The sequence below is a fragment of the Sparus aurata genome, chromosome 2 (genome assembly GCF_900880675.1).
Source record: "Sparus aurata chromosome 2, fSpaAur1.1, whole genome shotgun sequence".
Classification (NCBI taxonomy): domain Eukaryota; kingdom Metazoa; phylum Chordata; class Actinopteri; order Spariformes; family Sparidae; genus Sparus; species Sparus aurata.
This window is the reverse complement of record NC_044188.1, coordinates 29,964,610-29,978,919: the sequence shown is the minus strand read 5'-3', so window position 1 is coordinate 29,978,919 and position 14,310 is coordinate 29,964,610. Positions and strand designations below refer to the sequence as shown.

At 41.4% G+C, this 14,310-nt stretch overlaps 1 protein-coding gene across 2 annotated transcripts; it reads left to right on the top strand.

Annotated features, from left to right (window-relative positions):
- Positions 1-583: 583 nt before the first annotated feature.
- On the top strand, positions 584-13,123 carry crk (v-crk avian sarcoma virus CT10 oncogene homolog). 2 transcript variants are annotated; one of them, XR_003981754.1, is made up of 4 exons: positions 584-1,151; positions 1,911-2,500; positions 9,331-9,615; positions 9,750-13,123. XR_003981754.1 is itself a non-coding variant. In XM_030398887.1 (3 exons), the coding sequence occupies exons 1-3, from the start codon at positions 932-934 to the stop codon at positions 9,466-9,468; spliced, it is 948 nt and encodes a 315-aa protein (XP_030254747.1). In that variant the 5' UTR covers positions 584-931; the 3' UTR covers positions 9,469-13,123. The 2 variants fall into 2 exon arrangements, 1 of the variants encoding a protein (XP_030254747.1); XM_030398887.1 differs by having other exon boundaries at positions 9,331-13,123.
- The last annotated feature ends 1,187 nt before the right edge of the window (positions 13,124-14,310 follow it).

Genomic DNA, 14,310 nt, shown 5'->3' with positions numbered 1-14,310 from the left:
ATTTTTACTAGTATTTGGCTGACATCTAGTGGCCATGTTACCAATTGCAACACCGGGATTATACAGGGTTAAATGTGTTGGATGTGTTTATGAGAGTTTCTTGTGGGAGCTAAACGTGAAGTGCGTGTTTCTACAGTGGTCTTGCAGCATCGCATTGCAGAATAATACTGAGACAAGCTCTGGGTTTCACAAGAACCCACCAACATGAAGGAGAGGGCTGCCAAGTGAAACAGAGTGGAACAGGAAGAGGAGTTTACACGCTTTATCTACAAAATAAAAGCTTACCGCTCTGTTATTTAAAAAAAAAAAAAAGAAAAAAAAAATTATATATATATATATATATATATATATATATATATATATATATATATATATATATATATATATATACCAAAGAGTTACATGGTAAGCGACGGCAAGTTTATTGATGGCATGCCAAATAGAATCGCTATATGTGGTTTTATTTTTTTTCAGATAATAACACGCCATCATTAGCAGCACAATATTATGTCGGAAGTTTAATGTTAATCTTTTAGATTATTTCTAACTTGACAGTGGTGCGTCTGGTGCACATAATTATTACGTCACATCCGGTGAGTGGGGTCTTTTTTTGTTTTCCCGCATCCGCCATTTCAGTTTTTGAAGTTAGTTGTCATCAGTCGCTGGATTGTAGCTGGAATTCAGTCTCTAAAGCGCACTATATGATATTTGGGGCTTAATTGCAGCCATAAACCAAACAAGAATCCTTTTTAATCGTAGTTGTGGTTGTATATCGGCGAATTGATGTCCAAACGGCCGGCTGTGGATGTCGCCTGTTTACTAAACGTGCTCTAGGCGCTAAAGTTTTTGTATGAGTTGAAGGCTTCTCTTGTGGATAACGGGAGGGAGAGAAGGGAAGGCCCGGTGAAGCCTCGGCTTTGGAGTGGTTATCATGGCCGGAAATTTTGACGCAGAGGACCGTGGCAGCTGGTACTGGGGTCGGTTGAGCAGGCAGGAGGCTGTGTCTCTGTTGCAGGGGCAGAGGCACGGCGTGTTTCTGGTCCGGGACTCCATCACCAGCCCCGGCGACTACGTGCTCTCCGTATCAGAGAACTCCAAAGTCTCGCATTACATAATTAACAGCATCAGCAACAACCGACAATCCGGTCCAGGTAAGATAACAGGGGGGTTTGGGGAGGAAGAGGGGGTGCTCGGCATATGGAGATGCTGATGTGACCATTCTTGCATGACTTGCACCAAAGGAGATGCGCAATAATGCCTGTAGCACTCTCTAATATGGTGAAAACGACAGGCCAGACACATTAAAACGTGTAGTTGAATGTTGACTTGATAAAAAGCAACATACCTCTGGCCGTGGTTGCAGACCTGAACCGGGAGCTCAGACATAGAGTTCACTAGATGTGAGACAACATATTGTTTCAGTAAATCACAGAGAATGAAGCACGTTTCACTAAAATGCTACGAGGCGGGCGGTGTGAGTTTTCAGATTGCAGGCTGTATTAACGCAAGTTCTGGCCAGCTGCTCTATTCAATCCGGCCTAATTTATCAGCTGACCCTGGCAGAGTTGTAAATGATCACAAGTCCATCATATAACCAGGTTTCAATATACACTTATCAGACCTTGCCCCATGCCTCTGTTGGGTTTGTCCTGTGAATGAACTGCAGGTGAATATTTGTTGTATTTCCTCATGTCTTTGCAAAACTACACACATCCTCGCAGATCAAGGATAAAATAAGTATGACAGGGTAAAGAAATGTAAAATAAGGAAATAAAATCCCTCCTGGTCATTCTGGAAATCACCTCCGCCATGCTTGCTTACGCAAATAGACCCGCTTTAGATTTACCAGATTTGACAACGACAGAGCAGGTTGTCTGACTTCCTCTTCCATCGTCCCTCATTTTCCCCAGGTTTGGCCCATCCAAGGTTCCGCATTGGTGACCAGGAGTTCGAGGCTCTCCCTGCTTTGCTAGAGTTTTACAAAATCCACTACTTGGACACCACCACCTTAATAGAACCAATCAACAAGTCCAAACACACTTCCTTCATCAGCATTGGCCCAGGCGGAGGCCCCCCACCGCGCCTCGAGGATGAGTTCGTCCGAGCTCTTTTCGACTTTCCCGGCAATGATGAGGAGGATCTCCCATTTAGGAAGGGCGACATTCTCCGAGTTCTAGAGAAACCAGAGGAGCAGTGGTGGAACGCCCAGAACTCTGAAGGCCGGGCGGGGATGATCCCGGTGCCATATGTAGAGAAGTACCGACCGGCATCTCCCAGTTCTGTGGCTGGTGCTGGCGTGCCTGGGGGGCCACTGGGAGCAGTTGGGATGCTAGGGAACTCTGACAGCTCTGCAGCCCAGTCTGGCACTCCACTGCTGGGAGACCCTAGCCAGTACGCCCAACCCACCCCTCTTCCAAATCTCCAAAATGGACCTGTCTATGCCAGGGCCATACAGAAGAGGGTGCCCAATGCCTACGACAAGACTGCCCTGGCCTTAGAGGTAAATATGGATGTGTGTAGTAGTTTTTCTTGACATATGCTGGGGGAGAGGAGTCAGGAAAAGAGGATGAAGGACCAGCCCTTTGAGCTTATCAGGACTGAGCTCACACACTTTTGCTTTCTTCCCCACTGTGTTTACAATCAATTCTTCCATGTTTGTTGAGCAGGGTGAAGAGGAATCAAAGTCAGAACAAGCTCAGCCCATTCACTGTGTAGATTTCCAGATAATCTTGTCATTTTGTATCTCTGCAGAGATCAGTGCAGTGACATCACCCATTTCTCTACATTAAGTCTGACTGACTTATTAACTCACTGGCTTTCTTCTTTCTGGGCTAAACTTGCTTTTGAGTAAGGGGCATTTAAATTTTAACCTAACAGGGTATCCCAGTATGACTACTGCCATAAGGCTCTGCTCCCTGCTCATGGTGGCTGGGCTGTTGGGCTGTTAAACTGTCCGGAAGCAAGAGCGGGGCTCCCACGGAGCAGGTCGTTGGGGGAAGGAAATAGTTTGTGTTTGGGAACAGGACCATTTCCTCTGGTCTCTGTGAAGTCAGAAGTCAAGCTGAGCCAGGAGTGAGGCGTGGAGGCAGGCTAGACGAAGTACTCTCTTGTCAGTCCTTCCATTCTAACACTAAAGACACTTATACATAGCCATCCCTTGATTCTTCAAATCTGTACCCTTCATATGTTTTCTTCTGCTGCTGCTGGTTGGCTAGAAACACTTTGGTTTGCTCAGTTACTTATGACAGGTAGATTCTTTGCGTGACTTGGTTTCTGCCACTCCTACCTGCAGTAAACATTTCTCTGGCTTTGACCTCTGCAAGGCTTCATGGTTTCTCCACTCTAATTGGCTAGAAGTGACTCAGCAAGGCGGCACTGCAAAGTTAATAATTGGCTCACATTTCCTCATCTAGTTGTCTTCAAAAAACTCGGATTGTGAAGATCACTCTTCATCTTAAGTAAATGAAACTTCAAATCACATGTAAGGCTGCGACTTACAATTACTTTCATTATTGATTAGTTCGCTCGTAATTTTCATGATGCATTTTTTTGTCTATATAATCAGTCCAAAACAGGCCAAAGCCCAAAGCCTCTTCATATGTTATTAAAGAAGACAAAGAAAGGCAGCAAATCCTCACATCAAAGCAGCTGGGACCAGCAAATGTTTTAAGTTTTTCTGAAATGATTAAATTGATTGTTGAAGTAGTTGATAGAGACTAAGACTAACTAGAGATTTTAACTATATGTTTTTTATTACCCGTGTCAGTGTTTTGATAACACTGCCAGGTCCAGAACACTGGTTCCCTGTTTGTACGTGTTTATATGTATTATTGCTGTTAGATGAAGAATCATTTCAGCATCCAAAGAAATGTGGCAGTGGTTACAGGTGTTATTATGGACATTGTGAAGATGAGAGTCCATGCATATCTCTCTATAAAAGCAAATAACCTCTGTGTGTGTGTGTGTGTGTGTGTGTGTGTGTGTGTGTGTATTCCCCAAATATCTCTGCGGATCAGGATCAGACTGACCTGAGAGTTTCAGCATGGCTGCTGCGTGGTTCAAGGGTGTGCTATTTCGCATTTGTTTGGACTGCAATGATACCGTTAATAAATTATTTCATAAATGCTTTACAAATTCCACGAGCATTGTCCACCGGAGCCACTACAGTCACGTGCGCACCAGAGCCAATCACTGCACACCGTGGCCACGCGCGCACCAAAACCAATCACTGCAGATCCCACCGCGACCCCCCACCTTAAGAAACAAGTAGATTTATACCTGCAGCGGCGCGAGCTGGACCGGGATTTTGCCGGCGGTTCGGTCCCGTTCTGTTCTGTTCTGTGCATCTAAACTGACTGTTGTGGATTAATGAGATTAAACAAGTCTGGACCGAGTCTGTTCGGGTCTGAGGAGATCCAGAGACACGCGGACAACAAAGTGGAATCGGAATCTGTGGATGTTCGTGTGTAGCTAGCCGCTAGCTAGCAGCTAGCGGCTAGCGGCTAGCTACACGGCCCACCTCCCGAAGCGACGGACCGGAAGCATCGGCACGTCCAAAACCTGACCTAAAGTAAATAATGTCCGCCACGCTTTTTCGCGAACATTGCCGTCACGTTTGCTTTGTGTCTGGTGCAGGAAGAAACGGTAAAAACAGGCTTTTGTCACGAAAGTGTCCAAGCAGCAAGTTTGGTTGTTGAGGAACAGGAAGTTGTGGGAGGGACCTAGGCGGATGATTGACATGCAACGACGGTCGGTGTGTGTGAGAGTTGAGAGATTTGTGACATTTAGCGTGTTTGGAGTGTGTAGTTAGTGTGTTATGTAAGTGTTTGGTGTAGTGTGTTTAGTGAGTAGTGGAGTCGTTTTTTTGTTTAATGAGTCAGAATAATGAGGAGAAGCTGAATGTGGAGCAGGCAGTCCAGCTCTTCATTCAGCTGGAAGGAGCACAGGCAGACCTGAGCATTGCCTGCATTTAAATGTAAATAGTTACATATAACTTTGTAATTTTTTTAAATGTATGCACACATTTAGATAAACAACAATTTATATTTGCATTATAAGTTTAAAAAAAAAAATGGTTTGTTAAACATATTTGTAGTTTTCACAGTAAAAAAATCTAACTTTTTCTACTCGGATTTCATGTTTTTTTTTTTGTGATTTTAGGTCCATTGTTTTAATGCAGTATGTCAAAATAAAAAAAATAACTGTACAGTCACACATGTGAGGTTGTGCTTAAAATAATGACACCAAGTAAATAGCTTTTAAGATGAAATATAATGGCAAAATCAAAAATAGTCAAAAACAGCCAATTATACCCTGGAACATCGGATTTCACAACAAACCTAAATATCCCTGACGTCCCACCTTCAAACACAGCCTCATTTGGCCATCCATGAAAAAGCTCCTTAACCTCCCACTTTTTTATAGGAATACACTTTTCTTATGGGAACTGCACTAGTAGTTGATAAAGGCAAAAGCATACTAACATGAATACCTGTGCTACAATATTCAGTCAACTTCAATATATGTTGGAAACTGGAATGAGATTGTGTTTGGTATATTTGTTTGATAATGGGTGAAATATGAATAACAAAGTACTTGGGGATTCATCTATTATCAATTATGTAAGTGATGAATCCTTTCTGCTGTAGCATAAAGACGACCTCAGTGAGTCTTCTACTGTTCAGTTTAATAGAAACATTGTCTACAAAGAGAATGTACTTCAACTGTGTGGTGATCTTTAGGCCATTGCTTACAGTGGTGTGTTATATTGCCTCATATTGGTGTTTGTGGTATTTTGTCTCCCAACACTGAAGCACCTTCTGGTCTTTTGCAATCCACTGCATCAATTCACAGCTGTGACCAATGTGTGTCAAGTGGCTGTGGCTGGTTCCATAATGATATAGTCTGCATGCTTTTCACCATTCAGACAGTTCACTACCTCTATTTAAAAAAATCCTAAATTTGATCTTTGAATGTCTTGAGCCAATCATAAGGACAGATAAATGCTTTTGTTGTTGTTGTTGTTGTTGTTTATAATGCATTGGTACCTGCAGTGTAAAGCCTTTTCTGTTACTATTCTTAATCATTGTATTTTAGGTGTACCTTCAGTGTATCACACCTCATGTTGTCCTGTTAAAACAGTGTGACCTACAAAACACACAAACAAATAGCAGCCAGCAGTTTCAATTTATGATTTAGATGAGCTGCAGCAAGGCATGCAAGCAAAATCACTTTCTAAGTCATTTTCAGCCAAAGGTGCCAGACATTCCCTCATTTCAGGTTTCTTCGATGTTAAGATGTGTTGCTTTTTGTCTTATGTGTAGAGCTGCAATGATTATTTAACTAATCGGTTGGTCGATGGAAAGAAAATTAATACCAACTATTCTGATAATTGATTCATCGATTCAGTCATTTTTCTCTCATTTTTGATTTGTCAAACAAAAATGTTGGACATTTGGTGTGTTTTTTTTTTTTTTATCATTATAAGTAATGAGCCTTTGGGATTTGGACTGTTGGAAAAAAAGAAGAATCTGTGGCCATCATTTTGGGCATCGCGTAAAATTATGAAGAGCATTTTTTCACAATTTTATGACATTTTATAGGCTAAACGATATATCGATTATGAAAATTATTGTTAGTTGCAGCCCTAGTTCTGCTATAGCAGACTAAATAAATAAATGGGTTAAGGACTTGGCTGGACATCGAGATTTATACAAATTTTGCACAAAAAAAACTCCTACAATACTTAACATATTCATCTCACCAAACATTTCAGGCCATCCTCTGGTTTTCTTAAACACAGCCCATTGATCATGCCTGTGGCTCATGAATCATCATAAATAATAAGAATATGAATCAACCATCATCATTTTAGAAAGCCATATTAGTCTTTGTTGACGCAGATATTTGCAAGAGAAATGTACATGCAAAACATACAATATTGCAACCAGCTTTTATAGTTATTCTTGTGCACATGCACATTCAATTTTTAATCTCATCCACTTAATGGCTTAAAAAGGTTGGATTTAAAAATTTTAAAAATGCAAACTACCAAATTCTACTCTTTCAATTTCATTTATCAAACTATTTTTTTAAACATAGTATATCAAATATCAAACCTAACCCTTTTGACCAAAACAGGATCATCCCGTAAACACATGTTCTTTGATAACAAGAGTAATCTAATTGAAGGAAATTTGAAGGCGTCACCTTTTGAATTGTATAGAACAGTGGTTCTCAACCGGTGGGGCCCGCCCCCCTGGGGGGGCGCGGACACTCTCCTGGGGGGGTGTGAGTATGCTACATGGGAGGGGGGGAAAAAAAAAATCGGGAAAAAGAAGAAAAAAAAAACACGAAAATTCCCCCCATGTCGAAATGCAAGTGGTTGGACTATTATAACACACAAACAAATCATCCTTCTGGCGACCTTTTTTTTTGGTCAATAGCGACTACCGACAAATCTAGTGACTTTTACTGGTGTTATTGGAGACTTTTTTGGTGTTTGGAGACTCTGACTTGAAAGCACGTATCACTCTGCAGTTACTGTGCTCAACAAGCAGCGGGTGCTGCCGTGAGTCCCTCCCGCGTCCAAAAGCACTCACAGGTGGTCAAGTCTCTCAGTAGCCTCACGAAGCGGTCAGTCTCTCAGTAGCCTCGCAAAGCGGTCCAGTCAGAGCAGAGAGGAGACACACACCACTCCGCGTCCAGGCTGCAAATGAATCGCGGATGCGGATGGCCGCCACGGCTCCGGCGTACAGAGCGGGGTGTAAATGTACCATATATTACCAAATAGCCTTAGTCGGGTTTCAATTAACCGCAGTGTCCCCTTTAAACGCCGGGTGCAGGTGTATATTTTGATAAATAACCACAGGGGAAACACCTGGAAAACACCCCGACGTAATCATCATGATGTCTACCGTCACGTCTCTTTAGGAGCGGCAGCGCAGCTTTCTGTGTGAATTACATGAATTACAATTACTACGCTGCCGCTCCTAAATAAATGCCGAGTCTAATTCATTTTTTTTTTTTTTTAAATCAAGGAAGAAGACATGACCACTGACTTCTTCTTCGCCTTTTTCACGCGTTGTGCTTGCTTTCTGTCAGTCAGTAGGCCTATCACACTGATGATCGCCATGGCTCCGGTGCAGCAAAAAAAATAAAAAGTACGACTTGAAATTCAAACTTTGGCGTAAAATACGCAGAGGAAAACTCGGGAGAAACAGCTGCTAAAAGTTTCTCTGTCGACCCCAAGAGAGTGAGAGATTGGCGAAAAAATCAAACTGAGCTTCAGCGTCTGTCCGAGGAGGACAGCAACAGGGCCAGGCTGCCTGGTAGGAAGAGGGCTAGCGAGGAGCTTTAGATAAACATGCGGGGATGAGTTATCAGCAAACGGGAGTGTGATCAGGGCGATAGAGAAACAAATGTCCGCCACCGTGAGTGACAGCAGAGATGAGGAGTTTGCAGCGAGTGCTGGTTGGCTGAATCGTTTCCTCCGCCGCAACAACTTCACTTGCAGAAGGATGCCAGAGAATTCACCGAGAAGCTGGCGAAGTTTGTGACATTTTCATCCCGGATTTTTGTGAGGAAGGAATTAAACGATTGAAACAAACTGCAATGAACCAGCTTTGGGGGGGCCCAGCTTGCAAAAGGTTGAGAACCTCTGGTATAGAAGATGTTTGATTTCATAAAGACTGCAGATAATGACAATAAAAATGAATATAAGTTGCAGCCAAACACAGGATACAAAACAAACACTGCTATTAGTTACTCAGCTAATAATAAATACTATAGATACCAGTGAAGGAAAAGGCAGAGCAGTTTGTCTGTGGAACACAGAATTGCTATGTTACATGCAAGTGTGCAACTGCATTAGATTGGAGAAAGAATCTCTATTATTAAAGGTCTATAAAAGTTGATTGAGACAGCTTTCATCATGTAAATGCTGCCGGGTACACATTAACGTAAGGAGGAAGGTTGTAACTGCTAACAAGTTGTCAGACTGATACTATCAGCCCACACAGCTTTAACCCCTGACTGTTCAGTCATCACCCATGTAAACTTGAACTTTGGAACTGTCTGTTAGTCAGTATTAGCAATGTTTACTCAGGTTCTGGGACAGGAACAGCCACTCCTCTCCCAATCCATGTCAACTGTAAAAGTAGGACAGCAAATGACTTTAATTGATTAATCCATGAATTGTTTAGTCTAGAAAATGTCAAAAAATAGTTAAATATTGCCTGGTTCTTACCTCAAAGGTCAGTGTTGGAAATAATGATAATATTACATTTTGTAATTTCTTTGGTTACAAAATGACTCTCTTTTGTTTCCCAGGTGGGCGACATGGTGAAGGTGACCAAAATAAACGTGAACGGCCAGTGGGAGGGTGAATGTAAAGGCAAGCGGGGTCACTTTCCCTTCACACATGTCAAACTGCTGGACCAGCACAACGCCGAGGACGAACTTAGCTGAGAGTGGACAGCCGGCCCACAACCTGGACACTAGTATTAGACCCTTTCCTTTCTTTCCGTTCAACAGTCAGCCGCTGCCCCTCCCTCACGTCTGCTCCAGCTTTTACCTGCACCGAGTACAGTTTCAGAGAATCACTGAGAACCTCTTGTAAGACACACACCCTCTGTGTCCACACCTCTGAATAATCATGCCCGCCATATTCCACCATCCACTCTGACTGACATAAAAGGGTCACATACTCATATACAGTGGAGCTGTAAACTGAATCTCTTGTTCCACAGAAGTGGCAACACCCTGCAGATCCTCCCCTCATCACGTCCCTGCCATGGACAAGTTATCAACACTCACTCCACAGGAGACTCCTTGGCACAGAGTTCAACCACTTCCTCTTCCTGTGTTGGAGCCAGTAGATACTGCTCAGCGCTGTGTCATTTTTCATCCTCACCCTCGTCTGTCACCATGGTTACAGTGCTGTAGGATCACTTATGCTGCATTCATGTCCGATGGGAATACAGTAACAAGGAGGAGTAACAACACAGTTTTTATGTGTTTTCTCTTTTTTTAACTCTGTTAGTGACATTTTTTAGAAACTTTGTTTAAAGGTGCAATAGAAGAATTTTAGGTTAAATCCATTAAAAGTGTAACTTAAATTGTCAACAGGGTGTGAAGAAACATCAGCTTCTGTGTAATGTTGTGTACTAGCTCTGTTAACAACACCAACACATGGGTCCCCCAAACTCCCAGCACAGAACATTAACTGGTAACTGACCAGCTAACAGCAGCTGCAATTAGGTATTACCATATTGGTATGCTGCCTCCTATTGGTTTGGGGTGTACATTAAACAGGGGGTTCATTCTTACATATAGAACCCGAAGGAGTAGTTTGCCGCCTTCTTTTTCCAAGAGTAAGATGAGATTGATACCTCCTCTCGTGTCTATATGAAGATGCCACCAGTAGTCGTGTTTTTGCTCTGCGTAGCATAAAGACTAGAAGCAGGCAGGAAACTCTTAGCCTGGCTCTGTGCTAAAGTAACAAAATCCATCTACCAGCACCTTTTAAAGTGAACTAATTTAAACATATCTTTTCGGTTAAATCCTTGCCAAGAACAAGTCCAGCATATAACCCCTCATAAGTAGTTGAATTTTTATGTCTCGGCTAGCTGTAACTCTGCTAGTAGACAGATACATTTACATTTGGACGGAGCTAATCTACCATTTCCCCCTACTTCCAGGCTTTGTAACATTAAGCTATTACCTGCAGGCAGTAACTTCATATTTGGCAAACAAACATGAGAATCACATGTATTTTGTCATTATCTCGGCAAGAAACCAAATAAGCATATATACCAACCATTATTTGAATGCTGATCTGTTTGTTTTTACACTTCCAGTGCAGGTGTGTGCAAAGTAATGAGTTTGGAAAATCAAAGCTGCACAGACGATAGTTATTCTCTCACATCTGCCATGGCAGCATTATTTATTTTCTGCATTTGCCCCCATCTTCTGTCTTGTTGGTGTTTATGTCTTCAGTCAGGAAATTAAAGACATACAAGTCATAAGACTAATATTTTATTTTAAAATATTGTTGAAGGGAACTGTCGGAGTTTAGACCTAATATTTCCATCTCCAAACTAACTGAAAAAAATTCTCTAGCAGTGTTTACTGCTGACTAAAGTGGGGGTCTTTTAAAGTCTAAAAGTATGCATCTACTATTGTTGTTATTGTACATGAATGCAGCATAATTTCAGGGTCACCCAAGACTGAGAAGTGAGAGGATCGAGGCTAAATTACAGCTGCAGCATTTTATCACAGAATTAAATGAAAGCACCAAGTCAACTGGAGGTGTACTGTTCCCCCTCAAGGAGCAGACCAAAGACCAGTCCAGCACCCGACCCCCATACCAAATATCAAGTGGAGAAAACAAAACTGAGTCAAGACCAGCAGCTAGGAGCGACTTTGTGTAGTTATAGCCGTAGAGCAGGCACGAGCAGTGAATCTGAAACACTTCAAGACTCATGTTGAGGGTGGAGATAAAGGCAACACTACATTCAACCTCTCCTCACCTCAGCCCCATCCACCCATCTACTACGACCAAGTACCACCAAGTAGTCTTTTGTAAGAATCAAAAGAACATATTGTTATGAAATGATGTACTATGTGATTGATTATCATTACATGCTAAACTATTGTTTTTTGTTATTTCTGTAGTTTTCGTCATAGCTGATCTTGTCTGGGAGGAAACATTTTCAATGTACACTTTTTACTGCTGCATGGGAGGGGGTGATGGGTCACTTGTGCAAAACAGATAAATTGACTCCAGGGGGCCACATCTGTTTGCCTCCAACCCTCACAAGGCCACATCTCATTCTGGGTCTGATGTACATGAATGAAGTTTAACAGAGTGAATGTAGGCTGTCCACCATGTTAGTTAGTAATGTCTTCTCATGTTAGTGCTCTGCATTCAACTCACTGAATATATGTTAGCAAAACAGACTGCTCTGTGTTTACATCTCGTCAAATGTGTCCAAGAATAGAGAAAGTGGTATTGTTGGTACCTGCCCTTTTGATTTTAATAATTTCATTGCCACCTTGCAGCACTTCGTTCTTTTAATCCTCTAATCAGCCTGCCTTTCATTTGTGCTTCCTCTCTTAATCCTCAGCCATTCTTTTATTTAAAGCCTTGACCATTTATGATGCACAAGCCCACACAGACTTTTTATGTTACTGTTTTTTCTCTACCTTCTGCCAAAAGATCAGGAATAATAACAGCAAATTATGTTGTAGTCATGATTGCCCTCCCCCCAAGAGGTTGTTTTCTGTTGAGATTGAATCAATCTATTTGTTGACACCTGACAATCATTCATCACCATTGTGTATCATAATGCAAACTGGTTTGAATTGAAGCAGGCTGGGTGTGTAGTTTAGATCTTTACCAGAGTAAGCCTGAGCTGTTAGAACTTGTCTCTTCCTCTCAGATGTCCTGGTTCAATATTTCTGGCTAGCACACTATGTCACCTTTAGGTGGCACTAAAACAGCATTCCGCAAGATGGTCCCCTTCTGGAAAGCACATTCTGCCAGTGCTTGTGAGATTGAAGGAGATGAAATTTGATTTTTCACAGAATGCACTTACTGCTTTTACATTGCGTCTGCATTGATAAATGTGCTCCTTTTTAGGTTTTTTAATTATCTTTGATATTAGTTTCCATGACTTAATAGCCTGTCAAGCTCTGCCCTGCTTTCATCTATCATTTTCAAGGTTGGTCGTTTTCCAAACCCAAGAGAAGATAATAACTTAAAAAATATTGGGTTGACTTCTTAAAAGAACCTGGTCTAGGAAAGTAACATTTTTGTTATCTGCCAGCTTTTGACAGTCCATTTTTATATGTGTACTTATGATCAAATCAAGCTTCTTTGTCATTCACACTGCGCGTGACAGGTGCTTAGCTACAGAAATCATTATTTTATGAATTGCGTTGCCAATGAAACCACCAAGAAGTATTTTTTTAGTCGCCCTGCATGAAGTCATCAAATGTCAAATGTGCCATTTTATTATAACACTATATTCTTTCAAGACAATTGAATTATCTTTTTATTTTCTGTAGCATGTAATGTGTTAATATACTAGCAAATAAACTCAAACTCATGACAAAATTATTCCTTATCTTGTTTTTTTAAGAACAACAAGCATCTTATGTGCAGCTCTGTAAGGCAACCCTCACTCAGTATTTCATTACCAGCTACGAAACAAGGTATTGTTAAGAAGTCGGACAAATGTTTGAATGCTCGCCGTTTTGACGCCACAATTCATGAATAAAAACCCTTTTTCATTCTCGCTGCACAAGGTTGCCTAGCTACAGAAATGATGGACCTTCATACCACAGTGAGGTATTGTTAGTAATACTGCAATTGTGTCTGTACAGTGGACATGCGTCCGAAGTGGTTTGGACAGTATGTGCATCAGCTCAAAAGAGCCAATGTGGACCCTGTTGTACATTTAGTGCAGGTAGCAAAAAAACTGCTGTGGAACATGGTCAACTGGTTTTCTAACAGCATAATTTCACACATAGAGAAGCACGAACATGATTAAATGTACAGTAAAAATACATTAGTATGGGAATTAAAATGATTATAAAATGACAGGTTCTGAATATTGGCTTTTTTTTTTATTCTCGATTTTAATTTCATGGTTTTAGGCTATAAATTGGCATTGAAGGCTTGTTTTAACAGATCTATTTTTGCCGATCTCCTTGGCATTACTTTACTGTTCTATGACTAATAGAGATTTTGTTTGTTGAGAAATTGAAATTGTTTCTCGATTTAAGGGCATTTTAATAACATATTGATAAAGTGATTGTAGGAATGCCGTGTAGGACCTCCAAATGATGTCCAGGTTAGCATTTGCCTGAATGTCCTTTTTGTGGAGCTGTGATTTATTGTCTCTCCATCATGGCATAACCATTTTCCACTGACATGTTAATAAGAAACCCTATGCAAAAAAAAAATCTAATCTCCTGAATCACAAACCATGCAGATGTGCCGAGCATGCAGGTGTCCATCCCTGAAACACCGGCACTGTAATAATATAATAATGGAGGTGGACAGGATTTATTTTCTGCCGTAGCAAACCGTGGAGACAACACACTGGTGTTGAGTTTGTGAGCTGTTATTTTACGAACCATCGCATTGCCTTGTACTTTGGGGGCGTGGGGAAACAAGGAAACGTTACAGATTTATAGTGTTTTTACATCCAGCTAAGATAATTCGGACAAAGAAATCAAACGTTATTTTACGACGCAATAATTGCCACAAATTCAAAAGGGGATTTCATGGTATTTACGAGC

Coding starts and splice junctions, on each gene's coding strand:
- crk (XM_030398887.1), top strand. CDS start 932: ATGGCCGGAAATTTTGACGCAGAGGACCGTGGCAGCTGGTACTGGGGT. Junction 1,152..1,910: donor CAACCGACAATCCGGTCCAG/GTAAGATAACAG, acceptor CATTTTCCCCAG/GTTTGGCCCATCCAAGGTTC. Junction 2,501..9,330: donor AGACTGCCCTGGCCTTAGAG/GTAAATATGGAT, acceptor TTTGTTTCCCAG/GTGGGCGACATGGTGAAGGT.